This window comes from Ambystoma mexicanum, chromosome 8, assembly GCF_040938575.1.
Source record: "Ambystoma mexicanum isolate Mex_15411 chromosome 8, UKY_AmexF1_1, whole genome shotgun sequence".
In the NCBI taxonomy this organism is placed as follows: Eukaryota; Metazoa; Chordata; class Amphibia; order Caudata; family Ambystomatidae; genus Ambystoma; species Ambystoma mexicanum.
This window is the reverse complement of record NC_090929.1, coordinates 61,131,598-61,149,481: the sequence shown is the minus strand read 5'-3', so window position 1 is coordinate 61,149,481 and position 17,884 is coordinate 61,131,598. Positions and strand designations below refer to the sequence as shown.

The 17,884-nt window shown below is 46.5% G+C and overlaps 1 protein-coding gene across 3 annotated transcripts in view; it reads right to left on the bottom strand.

Annotated features, from left to right (window-relative positions):
• The window catches only part of NUP214 (nucleoporin 214), a 1,006,718-nt gene that overhangs the window by 976,551 nt on the left and 12,283 nt on the right, over nt 1-17,884 (bottom strand). For all 3 annotated transcript variants that reach the window (XM_069609281.1, XM_069609279.1, XM_069609280.1), the window contains exon 2: nt 442-637. In XM_069609281.1, the coding sequence (XP_069465382.1) occupies nt 442-637 (196 nt within the window). The remainder of the gene's footprint in view (nt 1-441; nt 638-17,884) is intronic.

Genomic DNA, 17,884 nt, shown 5'->3' with positions numbered 1-17,884 from the left:
ATGTAGGACTTATGTGGAGCTTCTAGCGTCAGTCACATTTATATTTATATTTCATCCTGCTAATTTCTTATAGAACACCCTCTCTATAAAGCGAGAGAGGACTTGACTGCCGCAGAACTTTGGATCTCTACCAACGATGCCCCCCAAAAAAATAGCCTTCACAAAAAGATTGAAGGGGCATCACGCAACAATAGCTTTGACTCCCCAGTACCTCTCCTACAATTGCTTACACAAGGTAGATCATAGAAATAACAAAAAAAGGACATGGATACCTTTTCTAAACGACAAGGGGCACCTAACAGTTTGCAATAAAACTATGCAAGAATTGTTTGATGAAACAATTCAAAAGAATAAACATTGATATAACTTTCACATGAGCAATCTTGCGCTGTACCCTTTTTATAACCCTTCAACCCCAAAAACCACCAAAATATCCATTACCAATTTTATTGGGGTCTTCTCCAGCTCGATTAGGAACGAGTAGACATCTAGTTTCAAAGATCTTGAGTCCCTGTGGGCCTCCAGCAAACACCAGACCGTACTTGTTGGAAACAACTAGAAGGCTTGAGCGCTGTTTGGGCAACTCCTCTGGCGTATCGAAAATTCGAATCTTCTTCAGCTGACGGAAAGCAAAATCCTGCAGGGACAAAAGAGAATTGTTTACACTGTATATTCCTGTAGTAATATCAATGGTAATGTAACATGTTGGGGAATGTTTTTTTATGGTGGGAGCCGTGCAGTTAAAGAAGCCCCTGCTTGGAAACTAAATTCATGGCCCTTACCACAAAAAAGCTTTTTTTATTGTTAACGTTACTTAGAAAGAGTGATCATCAACCTTGTCTCCTTTTTCTTACACGCTCTGCAAAGTCTTTTGAGATCTCTGTCCTTTTCAGCCATCAGAAAAAGGAGGAGTATGTCTAGGGCGCAGCTCAGACTGTTTTAAAACAGAAAGTCTTTCTGGCCATGGCTTCCTTTTAAAATAATAAGATGGTCGTCCAAGCATTCAACCATTTACGAACCGCAAATACTCTGCTTAAATTAGCAAGAAACATTCCAAATATCCCTTATAGTGTGGAGGCCCCACTTCTGCGATGATTGGGCTCCACAAAACACTGTTCTACATCAATTCACATCCCAGAGGCCGCCAGGGCCTGCATCAAGACACATCTCAAGAGGCCCAAAACACACACACACGTCTTGGACTGTTCAGGGTCTGGTACCTCGAGAATGCCCTAATCAAATTTTCACCCAACAAAGTCTCAGGTAAAGTTGCTACAACATTTGATCTAATCACGAAGTGTTGCCCTAGTCTTTCTTGCCCTGCAACCCCACTGAACTAAACCCTTGTGTTCTCCTATCCCTAGGTAGCGCTGGTTGCTCCGCTTATCTAGGTTGAGGGGATGGTACAGAAGACTTGCCCTAGCGCTAACCTATTGTACACACCGTCAAGTTGGCTGTCAAGCTTATTCTAAAAGGCACATGTCATGACCATCAGGGCATGTATCGTCCGCCTTACAAGACATTTTTTATATTTTTTATATAGCTTCTTTGTTGGCAAAAAATATTAAAAATACATTCCATAAAAGTACTGTCAGTTTTGGGCGTTGGTATTTAGAACAACACAAAGCTGAGAGTGTATACTGTTGGAAATTCTGGATGGATTTTATTTTTCAAAAATATTTCGAAAATTATAACCCCATATATTGCACAGTAAGCGTTCCTTTACTCTGGGCGTTATCTGTGTTTGGTTTGTAAGCAAATAGATATGTGTTCTTCCTATGATTCTTGGAAGAATCTTTTATCATTTCGGACATCTCACCATATCGCTGGTCAGTTATTTCGGACGGCGGTCGGGTTGAGCCTACCGGTTTCAGCAGTCGAATGCAAGTGCACCACTTTCTTCAGGGCCATCTAAAGCACGGTTCTATATGCGGTTTGTAATTTAGTATCCAGCAGAACATGCATTTTTCTTATGGTGCCCCACCCGGCTCTCATTGATTTCTAAATTCAATTTCTTTAATCTGTGGAGGGAGCAGGTCAAGTCTGATATTTTCGTTTCTCGGATGCCATAGTTGTCAGCATTCCATGGTACCTCGTGTGTCGGTTTGTGGGGAACACCACTGTCTCTGCCTTGTGTACGGAGCGGTCTGTAATGGAATTTATCCAAAAGTATACACTCTCAGCTTTGTGTTGTTCTAAATACCAACACACAAAACTGACAGTACTTTTATGGAATGTATTTTTAATATTTTTGCCAAACAAAGAAGCTGAATAAATAAATGAATTAATTAATTTACAAGACGGACGACACATGCCCCGATGGTCATGACGTGTGCCTTTTAGAATAAGCTTGACAGCCAACTTGACGGTGTGTACAATAGGTTAGCGATAGGGCAAGTCTTCTCTCTACTATCCCCTCACCCTAGATAAGTATAGGAAAACACAAGGGTTTACATCCAAGAGAACGCCAGGGCCTGCATCAAAGCACATCGCCAAGGCCGCCAGGGCCTGCATCAAGGCACATCTGCGAGGGCAGTGCCAAGTCATTAGCGTCCAGCTATCCCATGTGCCAAGACATCACCGCCAGTAATCCCCTGCGCCAAGACATCACCTTGGAGGGATCCAGTAAGCCGATAAAAATGTCCAGGCCCAGTGGTGACCAATGGATCCAGGAGAAATCTACTCCTACCAAAGCCATTACTCCTGGGGTGATGCCTTTTTCAAGACCCAAGCCCCACAACAATCCGCTTTCCAAAGACACAAACTCCCTGACCACATCCAGCAGCGAACCTCTCACCCAAAACACACACACAAACACGTGGCAGTTGCCTGCTTGAAGGCACCCTCAGAGGTAACGTTCTACCCAAATATACACCCCAACACACGTCCCTATACCATCAGGCTGGATAGACGAACAGGAACAGAGGGAAGGCAATGTACCAAGATCACCGAGCTTTCCCTGGTAGATAAAAGGGGAGCAATTGAGCGTCAGAACAGGAATGACCTAACCCGAGTAAAAGCAAATAATGCGTACATAACACTAAAACCTCCACATTCCCCACAAGCGATATCTGGGATCTCAGGTATGAAACAGAACAAACCATTTCCTATTGAAAGGAGAGGTGAGCAAGTTTTCAAACCTACGTTCTCAGATACTTGTTCTCTATTGGAGGAAGGGGGGAAACAGAGTGCTAGAGCTAAGCAGCTAACAGCCTAGGAGTCAAAATTACGACGCACAGGTGGATAGACTGGACTAATGACTACCCTAGACTGGTTCAGAAACAAGAACTAGGTGTAAAGTATATACAAAAATGATTATGGAAACAGGCAATCAAAATTCAAGGCAGGTGAAAAGCACAGAGGAAGAAGGAAATCAGGAGATCAGCCATACGGTAAACCAGCATCAGTGGCACAACTCTGGACGGGAGCTGCTGCAAAGCGCCCATCTCTGAGAGAACTGGGCTTTTATGGCACCATATGATAACTGGACTAGATGCTTCTGAGCCCGGATCCTTCCAAGAATCAATTGGAGAAATTTCAAAAGCACACCAGCATTAAAAGCCAATTACCAGACTAGTGACTCAATGTCATTAGCTGCATTAACACAGCAGGCTGCTAAAAAACAACCAATACAAATATAAAGGAATACTGAATGAATGTAGAGGTTTGAAAACCAGGGTTGAAAACGCAGAACAAAGGTTTGTAAATATATGGCCAAAAACATGGGAAACTAATTTTAGTACTATATGATCAACAAAATGTGGAAACTAGCAAATTGAGAAGATTTAAGATCAAGAAACTTTGAACAGTTAAAAGAAATGTGATAATCAAAATAACAAACACAATCTCAAACTCAATTGGACAAGAGCAAGAGCTTGTGGGCATTTAAGATAAGAACCAGTACGAAAATAAAGAACAAACTGAAATATTATTTAGCAGTTAGTGCCTGCTATAGATGGAGTTCAACTGAAATAAATCAAACGCAGTCTTAACCCGTTGGTATTTGCAAATGTATTTCTTAGGCGCTTGAAATCTAAAGATTGCAATCTACTATTCTAGTTTTGGGTCTAGGGGCCTAGATACAATTGAGCAATAAGAATGGGGTCAGCAAGTTATTTCTGGCGTTTTAAAATAGATATCCTGTGAAGACATATGCTACCATGCAACTAGTAAAGTATCCTTGTGATATATGCCCAATGTCCTTTTAGACTTTAGTGCTTAGAAGTGCTTTAATGTACCTAAAGTGCTTAATGAGCTTCAATCAACAAAAGAAGTTCCTATAATAATTAGCCTTGTAGTGGGAATCAGCATCTATAGAGAGTATCAATACTTTCTGATGTTATATCACAAACACCAAGTGATGCGAGTTACTATTTATTAAACCATGTAGCTCATTGAAGGTAGAGCAGCGAGGTACTAAACAGTTTCAGCCTGCAGCATATATACTTTTTTTTATTTTAATTTTTTATTAAAAATGTGTTTGGTTTACATCTTAAACCTTACATTTATGATTCTCATCAGTTTACATTGGCTTTTTAAAAAATAGTTTGACTTAACTATTCTTCTTTGCTGCTACTGCTTTCCAACATAATGGTTTCCGAGAAGTCAATTATGGTAGCGACCATCTTTCTGTTATTTCCCATCAGGATTTGGATCCATCTTTCTTCTATTTCCATTTCTACCGGGGCACTTAGATATTTCTCGCTGAAAAGCAGTCTTTTTTGACTGAGTGCCTCACATTCCATAATTACATGGTAGACAGAATCTGCAATCTTTATTTGCAATTTTGTTTTGGCTCCATTTCCCTTGGACTTCTTTTGTTGGAAGTAGGTTCACTCTTAATCTTAAAAACATCTCTCTAATTCTTCAGTCTGGATATAGATGTAGATAGTGTGGTAGTTTAAGGGTTTGTGCCTCTCCATTGCACTTTAGCGTCACTTTATGTCGGTCTTTCTGCTCTTGTGTCTCAATCCAATCGTTTCAGCTCAACTACTTTTTTACAATTTGCGGCATCTTCGTCAATGTCTCTAACGCAATTCCTTTTTTGTTACATATAATATATACATTACAATTTAAGAAAAGGGTGTGTACTTCAGACAACCCCATATTAGAAAGGCTTTCTTCAGAGTGCCAGCAGAGTAGGCTTCATATTATACTAAGCAGCTAGAATCATGCCCAATGCCCAATGCATAGCTGGCTGAAGTATTTGCCAGTCATGGTAAGCCCTTGGAAAGGGAACAATAAGAAAGCCCGAGTAGCTTGGGGAAAATAGTTTAAGTATATGTATTGGGAAAATAGTTAGTAAATCCTTGGGAATATAGGCAGAGGCCGAGAGACCCAGCGGTATGGATGGTGTAGCTTGAGAAGTCGGACGGAAAAGACCCAATGGGGATTAGGCAAGGTGGGGATTTGCACAGTTGAGACCTTCATAAAAACCCTTTCCTCCCCTAGGTCTGGGCTGCTGGTGGACGCAGGGGTGAGAGAAGTGGGTTATGTGGGTTTGCTTTGAACACCTAAATGCTTTAATATGATGGCATATGACTTAAGAAGCTGTTGCCGATTTTGCTTTGCATTCATTCGAATTGCGATGACGGTTGCGACCTGCTCCTTATGTGCATGTACAATGTGATTCTTTGAATTGTTTTAGATGCTACTTTTTCCATAGTAAAGTGATGTAGCGCAACAGAGGTTCAAATCCCGGATCCACACTTAGAAACCGAACTCAGGTATGGTATTTACCGCGTTATAAAAAATAAAAAAAAATAAAAATATGAGACAGTTGGAAGATGCAGAATAGCAATCAGAGCCTGCTGTTCCCTTAAAGGTGTTGTGGGAAATATTAAGTAATTGGTGATACCATCATGGCGTTGAACTGTGTTCACTCAGTGGATTCTGTTTTAGTTGGAACTCATGGAAGCTAGTGAGAATTCTTGAGGGATAATGTTGTGACAAATGTAAATAAAGTGGACGTATTTTTATATGGTTTTCTTGCCTCCCTGCAGATGCAGGAATGGTGCTCTATGCATCAGAGATATGTTGAAAGCCTGGCATTGTTTGGTGCTATGTTTTCCTGTCACTTCCCCTCTGTGCATTAAGTCCCGACAAATCGCGGATGGAAAATCACTTAATCTGTACGTACATTGTAGGCTTGGGGTTGTTCATAGAGAGTAGGTGCTATGCCAACGAGCAAACCCCTAATGCCCATTCATTGAAATTGGTTGTGAAAGCAAAATCAACCCTAACCACAGGAATAAAGGGAGAACACTGCTTCTCTCCTGGTTGAGGGGAAGATCTGCTTCTCCTAGATCACGACAGGGAACATTCTAGCCCCGCTGGGGTAGAAGGTAGTATCCGTAGATACAGCAGGATGCGCCACCTGGCTTAGGGAGCTGTAAACTAATCTGCCACACAGTCTCAATGAAGAACTGAAATGGGCATTTTTCTGTATTGCTGGCAGACAGACAGGGGCCTGCTGGCTCCCACCAGATTTAGCCTGTTCCAGAATGATATAGAGGAGTTCCTGGATGTCCAGCAAATGGATGTGCCGAGGGTGGGTGGCAGGACTTGCGCTCTTGCTATTTGCGGATGATGCCATGAACCTGACCTGTGTAGAAATAGAAATTCATACCACCGAAGGGATCGAAATTAAGATTGGATGAGCAGGAGAAAAAAAGGCAGCTCCTGGGTATCCAGCATTGGCCAGCGACAAAGAAATAAGAAAAAGACCATTACAGTGTATCTACACCACTCAGGAAGCCCATAGACAAAAGAAATACTTTGGCAAATTTGGCATAACCAACTTTCTGCCAAAACTGATGAAGCCACGTCACCCGACTTACAGGGCTTTCTGGCCTACATGGGAAACAATACTTCCCAATGCTCCTGTACCTCTGAAGTGAGGGTAGAACCTGGCAAGCCACAGAATTGTCTCCAATCCTACGGATCTTTTTACTTGAGCTAGTCATTGGATGAGAAAAAAGGTAACCACTACTATGATCAAGATTCCAGCTACATCAACAAAATCTAAAACGCTATCAAAGCATGGATGGCCACACATCAGCTCTGTTTGAATTATGACAATACTGAAATCCTGATAGAGGACTCCCCTCACGTACTGCAAAATTCCATCATAGATGCCTGCTCCATTCTTGTCTCCGCCTCTGTCAAAACACTAGTTGTCTACTTGGACTCCTGCCTCAGCATGACCCACCAAGTCAATACAATCGCTTCAAACAGCCCACATCGCCAAACTCCTCAACGTGACCAAGCATCTCCTCTCCTTTCAATACCGCCTGACCACTACCACAGCAGTAATTGGCTCCCGACTGGACTATTGTAATTCCCTTTTTGCCAGCACCTCAGAAAGCAATCTCAACAAGCTCCAGACCATCCAAGCAGCATGGACCATATCAAAACGGGACCATGTCCCGGTCCACAGAAAAGCTGAACACTGGTTACCAGTCAGAGAGAGGATCACCTTTAAAATTCTTTCTACAACTCACAGATGTCTCTCTAACAATACGCCACCCTACCTTTCACAGAATCTCCAAGAGCACCTCCTCAAGACCTACAAGATTGACCTACTCCCAGAGACTAACCATTCTGCATTTTAGACGCAGCAAAGCTGGGGGAACCTAGCTCCCTACTCACGGCCACCCATTTGTGGAACAACCTACTGCCTCACCTGTGCACCAAGCCTCGAAACTGGCTATTCAGAAAAACAATTGAAAATGAGCTGTTCCATGGACTATAAACCTCATGGCACTGCACTACTGCCGTCCCACTTTCAGAACTTCAAAAAACGGTTTACTCTACTTTAATGGTCTGGACCTCTTGTTTTATTCCATCCCCTTTAGCTACCCCTACTTCTACCCCTACTTCTACCCCCTCCATGCATACAGCACCTGGATGCCTGTGGGATTTGTGCGCTCTACAAATGTAAAAATAAATAAACAAACTACTTGGACATACGCTGTATGGTTCTTATTAAAAACTGTGCTGGATTTATAAAGGACCAGCATGAAGCACCATGCTGATTAATATGGGTACAATGTGGGGAACACTGGCTGTACCCAAGTAGCAAACCTGCACCTCAGCCGAACACACAGGGCTCAGAATGGAGGGGAGCTAGGAGCAGTAGAGCCCGGTTAGATTGAAACCGACCACTCATTTGGGCTCCCCAGTCCAAATGATGCTTAACACCATCTATGTAAAATCTGGGACATTCCAAAAATAAGCATTATGGCACATCTATATGACATTTACAAATTTATAGAGCGCCTTAAGCCAGCAGGCAAACAGGCGCTTACACAAAATATCGAAGACTAAAACAATACCAACAGGTAAAAACAGAGCTACAATACATGTACAAGACAAACATTGAAAATCCACAAAACAGAAGCACGAGTTTCAATAATAAAATGCAATTTAAAAAAGACACACAGAATGGAGAAGCCATAAAACTTGAAGCACAATTATCACACAGGAATAGTTAAAATCCAAAGCCAACCAGTAAAAAATTATAAAAACTTAAAATAGTGATTGAACGTTCCAGAACCTAAGTAAAAAAGAAGGTTTTCAAAGCCTTCTTAAACCAAACTAGAGAGGACTCAAATAGAAGAAGACCTACTTTATCTGTTAACTCCCTTTCCTGCTGCTGAACTACATTCTCCAGCAGCCTTGTAGTCCTTTGGACTACATATTCGCAAACCAGCCGCGAGAGCGCCAACGCGAGTGAGGCAAGCCGGTTTGTGCAAGGTTAGTGAAGGAGCGAGCCCTTTTGATTATCTTTCCACTCCTAACCAAATGTGTTATTGCAGATTTGTGAGTGAATTATGGGCCTTCAAGAAGTTCTACAGGCTCCAGAGCAAGGTTTAACGCGAACTAACTCCTCCCTTTCTTCGAAGAAAGCGCAAAATGCTGATAGATCGGCAACATGCTGGAACTTTGCCATCTAAGGCGTAATTTAGAAGTCAGCATTGCAATACAATAGAGGGAGGGTATGGGATTCCTCCTCCTTCCAATATGTGCTGTCTCGAACATGGGGCGAGAATGGCAGATGGCACAGATGGGGAGGATAAGGATGTCCACACTATTTCCCAGCATAATAGCATCGATAACATGGTACTACTCAGGTAGTTTATCCTGTGTCGAATAACACCAACGTCCCGGCGGTTCCAGGGGCTTATGGGACTAAGACCTTAGAGCTGGTGGGTATGCCGGATGGAAATTTTAAACTTATACTGCTTAATACGAGGTCTCTTATTAAACACGCCCTTGGGGTGGCCACATACATCATAGAGAACAATACTGATGTATCTGCCTTAACAGAAACCTGGGGCTATAGCGCGGCTCGTCAAATGCTGGGTCTGGCGATGTCAGAAAGTTATGCTATTTTATCAGAACAGATTGGAAGGTAGAGGAGGTGGAGTTGCATTTATTTTTAAACTGGAGTTGAAAATCTTGGAAGTGAAGACCATTGCGCTTCCAGGCACTGAACTACACTAGTTAAAATAGGCATTACAGCCGAGACCACCCTTAATGTACTTTTACTATATAGTGCTCCAGTAGCGGCAAAGGACTTTCCGACCATGCTGAGCAATCTTTTACTCCCATTCCTTAAACCTCATTCCAAATTTATCATCATGGACGATTTTAACTTTTGGTTGGGTTGTGAAGACGATCCCATAGCAGCTGCTTGGAAGATGCTCTGGCTCTGCTGGGCTTTCAGCAACAGGTAAGAAAGCCTACACATGACAAGGGACACACTCTTGATTGGGTGGCCTCCCATGAGGTAGATGTTGTGCAGCTTAATATACTCTCTTGCCTGTGGTCAGATCAAAACTGCATTCCCTTCCAGATCATAATCCGCCTGTGTCTAGGAAACCGGCCAATAGGACTGAATCCATCATGGCTAGAAACTGGAAAACAATTACTTTGGAAGCTTAAAGAAATGCTACTAACAGCCGATCTGCAAGACACGAATAATTTACTCCTACCTACATCGGGAAACACTTTACATTTTAGCCCCACTTAGAAAAAATACATTTCCGATTCACATAATGGTAACAAATGGTTTAACATGGAACTCCTCAAGCTGAAATCAACTAAACTGAAATTGTTTTACGAAGGGAGAAAAATCCAGGACCCTCACAAATTGACAAGGTATAGAGCAGCAGGCAAGGACTACAAGACTGCTGTACTATCTGCAAAAAAAAAGAAGCTCTATGGCTGGCTCCGAGAGCAAGGAATTGTTTAAGATCCTTAGAGAACAGGAATTACTTAAGGGGCCAGACAAGGAAATCATTTGTAAAGATGTTAACTGGTGTGACAAAATACAGGCTGCCATGGTAGGGAAATTAGCATATATCAAAAAATGAATTGAGGAGCAGAAACTGCTCGGTAAACAATTTCTGGACTGCTCAGCAAAGCAAACATAGTTTAAAGCTGGGTCTCAGGTGGAGTTTAAATTCTCTCCGATTTCAGAAGATCACCACAAAGCTTAAGAACTCCAGATGTAGTGGTGACCGGTTTTGTACGATCGGACCGAAAAAAAGGGCCGACCGAACAAAACGACCGAAAAATGCTACTACCAAACGTTCGAACACCAAAAGTTCGAACCTTTGGTGGTAGCATTGCAGGCAAGTAAAAACAAAAACAAACAAAAAATGCGGGGGTGTCCCCCGCAACGCCCCGCCCACTATACTGTGTGGCATAGTGAGTGGGGTTTAGTTTAGTTTAGTTTAGTTTATTATGTTGCGGGGGACACCCCTGCAGCCCCCCTTTTTTAGGGGGGGAACCCCCGCAGCCCTCGTGGTATGTAAGTGTGTTTACATGAGAAAGGTCCAACTTTTGGTAGTTCGCACCTTTCTCATGTGAACATTCCAGCCACGGCAAAATCAGCCGTGGCCGGATCACTTAGAATCGTGGTGACCCCAGATCTTCAGTGATAAATAAAACCTGTCTAACCCCGTGCTATATGTACATTCGTAAACAACTCTTCGCTGAAAACCATGTCCCGGATAGCATTAAAAAGGCGTGGATGCGGGGGGCGTGGCCGACATGCGAACTCAGAAGACGTGAGTCCCGTGAGCTCCTCTTGCCGCCGAAAACATCCTGATAAGATTATCCTGCCTGGTGGGACGCGGAGACCCGAAATTTCAAGCACAACTGGGCGAATGTCTGTAGCGGCTACGTGGCAAGTCTCAGCTTGCACATCCTGTGTTTTGAGGCTGTAAATCGGAAACATTTTCAGCGCGTAAGACGCGTGAGGCGCTTCCAAGATGGCCGCCGCAACTCGTCGCCTCTAGAGGACAGAGGCCCCTGCGGTGGGAGAAAACGGCTGCACCGTGTGGCAGTGGAGCTGGCCGGGCAGCTGCTGCAGCCTAGACACGGCGGACCGCTCCGAGGGAGAAGGACTGAACCCCCCCGTGCCTGCCTGCTGAGGAGGTGTGCTGCGGACCCGGCGGGGACCTCCGGCACCACCCAGTAGGAGTGGCGGGGAAGCAGGGAGCTGCGGCCTCATATATGCCGGCGGGGAACCGGCGCTGCTTAGCGCAACGCGAGCGCCAACGGAGAGGACTGCGGAGAGCGGTGTTGGCCGCATATACTGAGGACTGCAGTAAGCGAGGCTCCCCAACTGTACTACGGTTGCATCGGCCGGTGCTCCCTCCCCTCCCTGCTCGGAGCCGGCATCTACGGTGGCGCATCCATATGCATCCATCTGCTGACACCATCTTACGGATGACATTGGTGCCGTGATCCAAGCGGTCCTCTGCAACTCAAAAGGGGAGCTGGAACCTGGAGGAGATCCCGTGGCGTGACCTCTTCCCCCCTCCCCACACTACCACATGAAGAACGGCTTGCAGAAGAGGACCGGAGGCTGCATTGGACATAACAAGTGAGTGGGGCCCCCTCCTCCTTTAGACCCTCTCGACCCCCCCCTGACGAACCAACCACTGGGGGGGGGAGAAAATATACATAGAAAAGGGGTGATTCTTCCCCACGAGGAAGGAGGTGTGAGGCACGGAAGCGCCCTACAATCCAGCAAAGAGGGCCGAGCCCGGCTAGAGCCTGGTGTAACGGCAAGGGCCTTTGTAGGGTCTCGTGACAGTGCCGGCAGTGGACTAATTATAATCTGTGGTGCAAGCCCCACCTGGCAACTGCTCCTGGCGAAACACAGGTCATAACGCACCGTATAGTGGATGAGAGACCACTAGAGGACCACCACTTCTTGGGTGAACTGTTAGAAACGCCAGAGGTCCGCGCGTTCTGTGAAGGCACGATAAGGGGCAACTAGCCCCAGGCTCTCAAAGTACGCTGCCATATTAACCTACTGGAGGACGCCCTGGGACCCACAGCTCTCCATCTGACTCGCTACGGGGCTGCAACATCACACACCTGGGAGGGTCGAGCACTCCAACCGAACATAAACAATACCATCCGACCCATTTTGCCGGGCACAGCCTCCGGAAATATGGGGAAAGACAGGCAGTAGAAACCATCCACACAGAGCAGTATAGATTAGCTTGCCGTCGCTACGGCCACGGCGGGCCCAGCAACACGACCGAACTCCCCCACGGGGGACGGCTCTCTCTCCTTACATGACGTAATGGCGGCCATCGCCAACTCCCGATCCTCCATGGAGACTAAAATAGACAGTACTGTGGCGGATGTCTCCTTCCTGCGCCACGATTTGCAGAAGCTGACTTCCAGAACAGGAGAGGCGGAACACCGCATCTCTGAAGCAGAAGACAACATTGGAGGGATCACTCGTCAACTGTCCCAAGCCTTAAGCCGCTTAAAAACCCTTGAATCAAGAGTGGATGAGGGAGAAGGAAGGTCCCGGCGCAACAACGTCCGCATCCTGGGCCTGCCAGAGGGGGAAGAGGGACAATGCATGGAACTGTTCCTGGAACAATGGCTCGTGGACATCTTCGAGGCCCAATCCTTCTCAAAGTTCTTTTCAGTGGAGAGGGCTCACAGGATGCCTTCGGGCAAACCGCCCCTGGGTGCTCCGCCCCGTACTATCATCGCCCGCCTGCTCAACTACCGGGACAGGGACGCCCTCCTGCAACTGTCACGCTCGTAAGAGTCGATCACCCATAACGGCTCCCGAATCGCCTTCTTCCCGGACTATACCCGAGAAGTGCAGCGGGCACGACAATCGTTTGAACCACTTAAGAGACAACTGGCTCAACTGAATGTGAAATACGGCCTGCTCTTCCCGACCCAACTTAAAATTTATCATAAAGGAACCACTGTTCACTTTAACGACCCACAAGAGGCCTGGAATTGGGCAATGGCTCACATAGAAGGCGATTGGACTGCAAGACCAAGGAGACCGAGAGGGAGACCCCGACCGGGACTTAGGCGGGCCTCCCCGAGGAGAAACCCAGACCGGGAGGGACAAGAGATCCTGGAGCCAGCGGCGGAACAAGGAGGACACTGAACAAACTGTTGTCCCTTACTCCGGGGCCTAGGAGCAGTGCTCTAACATATAGGCAGGTGCTTTCCGCGCCTCTGATCCCGATGCATAATCTGTCCACCACGGAAGATGTTGACACTGGGCGCAAGAGAGGAACTCTGGGGGAAGCTCTGATCCCTCCCCTGGTCAAGCCCCCTTTTTCTTCTCTTCCTCCCTCCCCACTTTTTTCTCTCTTTCTTGCTTCTTTGGACTCTATCCAAGGGTCTGGTTTTTGAACTGACACCTTCAGTTGAAGGTTCAGCAATGTTCGGGCGACGGGTACTTCGTGTTGGGGTGGAGTATAGGGTGGGGGGGGGGGTGAGTTGGGAAAATTCAAAACTTTGTTTGTTATTTCAAGACTGTCACATGCTCATAGGTCAAACGAACCACTGTCCTTTGTTGAGGACGCTCTGTACCACCCCCGCAGTGCACCCCCGCTCCTTTGGCAAGGGCGGGAGTTATATCGCCATCTTCCACTGCTCACTATACCCTGGAAAGCCCCATCATGCGTAATAAATGTCCCCCGCACAAACTTGTAAATCACTTATGCGACACACTAAATCTATGAAATTCCTCACTTGGAACGTGAATGGGTTGGGCTCAGGAATTAAACGGCGTCTTATCGTGCAATTCTTAAATAGGCATTCCCCTGATGTGGCTCTCCTAACAGAAACCCACCTGGCCGGATCACACAGTGTCTTCTTTCGGAGAACCAACTATCGCCTTGCCTTTCATGCAGGGTACACAATGGGCTCCAGAGGCACCCTCATTCTTTTACACAAACGCATCCCATTTATCCAACAAACTGTAGAACAAGATCCCAGGGGCCGATACGTGTTCATTTTGGGAACGATCTGGGGTCAAACGGTGGCAATTGCCTCAATCTATTCTCCACCTGGGCTGGGACAGGAGTTACTGGATGATCTTACCACCCTTATAGGGAAACATCACCCTGAGGCACTCATCTTAGGGGGAGATTTCAATGACACCATGAACAATAACATTGACCATTCCCATCTCTGGAATCGTAGCCCACATACCCCTACCAGATTAGCCAACTTTACATCTGCACGTGGGCTCCGAGATGTATGGAGGGAGTTACACCCGGATGTTAGGGAATATTCTTTCCACTCCGGTGCCCACGGTTCGAGACTGGATTATTTCTTCCTACCACACACCGACCTTTACAGGGCAATGTCCGCAGAGTTGCTCCCTCGAGGCATCTCGGACCACTCACCACTCGTAGTGGAAATACGTATGCAGGGTCCCCTCCCCCCTAGAACGTGGAGACTTAATAGCTACTATCTAGGGTTCCCAGAATTGATAGATCGCCTATAGGAAGCATCTGCCGAATATTTCAAAATTAATGAGGAATCAGTAGATAACCCTGTGACTTTATGGGAGGCATATAAAACAGTGCTCAGGGGTGAGATTCTCTCTTGGACGACACAAACGGAAAACCCGGCTCCAGGAACTACTAGAGACCGAGAGGGAAGTGAGTAACTGGGAGACTAAACACATCTCTGATCCCACACCCGAGACTCATCGATCTCTCCAACGTGCCCAAGAGCGCCTTCGGAACAGAGCGATGGATGACACCAAGCAGGCCCATTGGCAGGCTAAAGCGAGGGTGTACGAACTAGGGGACAAGGCGGGTAAATTGCTCGCCTGGCTGCAGAAAAGGGATGAAGGACAGCGCCATGTCCGGGAAATAGTTACACCACAGGGCAACAGCTATCACTCAGACGCTGGGATTGCTGAGGCCTTTGCAGCGTTTTACGCAGACTTGTACCGAGCCCCAACCTCTCCGCTAAACCCCTCCCTCTTAGATGCGGTAACGGTGCCGACTCTCTCTGAGCAGCAGAGGGACCATCTGGACTCGGCCTTATCGGAGGCTGAGATTTCAGAAGCGCTATCTCAACTCCAATCAGGGAAGGCACCAGGCCCGAATGGATTCCCTGTTGAAACCTGGCAAAAGCTAGGGGCAGATAAAATGGCGGCTCCCCTGCATAGAATGTTTCTCGCGGCCCGGGAACAGGGGACTCTCCCACCGGATCTCTGCAAGGCGACCATCGTGGTCATTCCCAAACCTGATAAAACTCCACACAAATGTGCTTCCTATAGACCTATATCACTGATTAACGGGGAGGCTAAGGTTCTCGCTAAGCTACTAGCGAACCGATTACAACTGGTTGCACCCACCCTGGTCCACCCGGACCAATGTGGATTTATGCCTTGCAAATCGACTCGGATGAATTTACGCCGTCTCCATCTGGCGCTGGAGAGATCCCCGATTATAGACGGACCTTTGGCCCTGTTGGCTATCGATTTCGAAAAGGCGTTCGATTCCATACGATGGGACAGCCTTTGGGAGATCATGCGCCGTATGGGATTCGGAGAAGCCTTTCTGGGATGGGTGAAGTTACTTTATACTAACATCCAGGCTGAGGTGAAAGTAAATGGATGGTCCTCCAGGTCCTTCCCTCTGGGTCGGGGTACACGGCAGGGATGCCCGCTGTCCCCCCTTCTTTTCGCCCTTGCAATCGAACCACTGGCTCTTTGGCTTCCTCAAAATACTGCCTGGACGGGGTTTAGATGGCCAGAGGGATATGATGATCGTACATCTCTCTACGCAGATGATCTCCTTGTATATCTAGGAGACCCGCCAAGGTCCTCCCCTATTATAACACAACTGCTCATCCGCTTTGGTGGATTCAGCGGACTCAGAATCAACTGGGATAAATCAGTTTTCTTTCCTGTAAAGGGTGGAGAACAAGCAATCCCCCAGGAATGCCCGTACCGAGTGGAACGACAGGGCTTTGGATATCTGGGAATATGGATATCGGGGACTTGACAACTTATATAGAACACAATCTCCGACCGATCACAGACCGTTTCATTATCGATGTCCAACACTGGAAACTCCTCCCCCTGACACTTATGGGAAGAGCAGCACTCTTTAAAATGATGACCCTCCCCAGATTCCTTTACATCCTTCAGAATGCCCCACTCAAAATCCCAGACCTAGAATTTCACCAAGTGGAGACACTTCTCAGAGATCTCATATGGGGGGGGGGGGGGGGGCCAGTCACGAATCGCGCTAACTACACTACAGAGATCGGTCTGGGAGGGAGGAATAGGAGTTCCCCGTCTCCAAACTTACTATTGGGCATCACAACTGCCAGTAATTAATATACGTGCTGAGATAGCCACTATACAGAACACAGATCTGCTGTCCCTCCTCTATCAACCCCTCCCGAGAACTCCCCCACCCACAACCACAACACACCTTATCATGGTATGGAGACAAGCACATCAATTCATTGGATGGGAAAACAAAGTTACCACCGCACAACCCCTCTGGCAAAATAATAACCTAGCTGAAATCCGGAAGTTTGGGCCATGGCCATGGCCCAAATGGGTGAGAGCGGGAGTCATTAGAGTTGGGGATATGCTCACAGATGGGAAACTGACCCCATTTGACGACCTGCAACTACAATTTCAGATCCCAAACACGGAACGATATCATTACATACACCTGGCCCACGCCTTACGACCCTAATTAACAGCAGACACACGGATACATGAGTACACCCCTATAGAGCGTAATATCCTCCCGGCGTATATTCCCACCAAATGCACTTCCATCCTTTATAATGCCATATCTTCCTTTGCCACCCCTGAATTGAATGAGCTGAAGGCGAAATGGGAAGCGGATGTGGGGGGAAATAGATCCAGAGGACTGGATACAAGTCCTCATGCATCCCCGAGAATTCGCTATATCCTCTGGGCTCCGACTTGTGCAGCTGAAAATACTGCACCGGGTATATTACCCCAGAACGCGCCTATAAGGATGGAAACGGGCTCCAAACCCGAATTGTCTGCGATGCGGGGAGGAGGAGGGAACCTTCATTCACATCTTGTGGGCATGCCCCCGGATACAAACCTTTTGGAATGCATGCTGTAGGGAACTCTCCCGAGTTCTGACCCGTACCATACCACTGGACCCGAAGGGCTTACTCCTGGGTGTGCCTGATGAAATCAAAGCCAACAAGTGGGAGAGGTTGCTCCTGCATACGGCGATGGGACTGATTAAGCGCAATATAGCGCAGAAATGGGGAGCCCCTGACTCCCCGACATTGGACAAATGGAAATCTGATATGGACGCATGCGCTATGATGGAGCATAGGATCTACTTAGCACGAGGCTGTCCCAACAAGGCCTCGAAAATATGGGATTGATGGGAAGAAGAAGCGACCTGAGAACCCCTCCTACATGCGGGGATACGTGCACTGGGTATTTAGTATTACACGCTAATATATGTACTGAGAAAGACATTCGACTTTTGGTGAGATGTGTATTACCTCTGTTGATTATTGATGACCATGACAGTCTTTGTTTTGCTTTTGTTGATTTTTG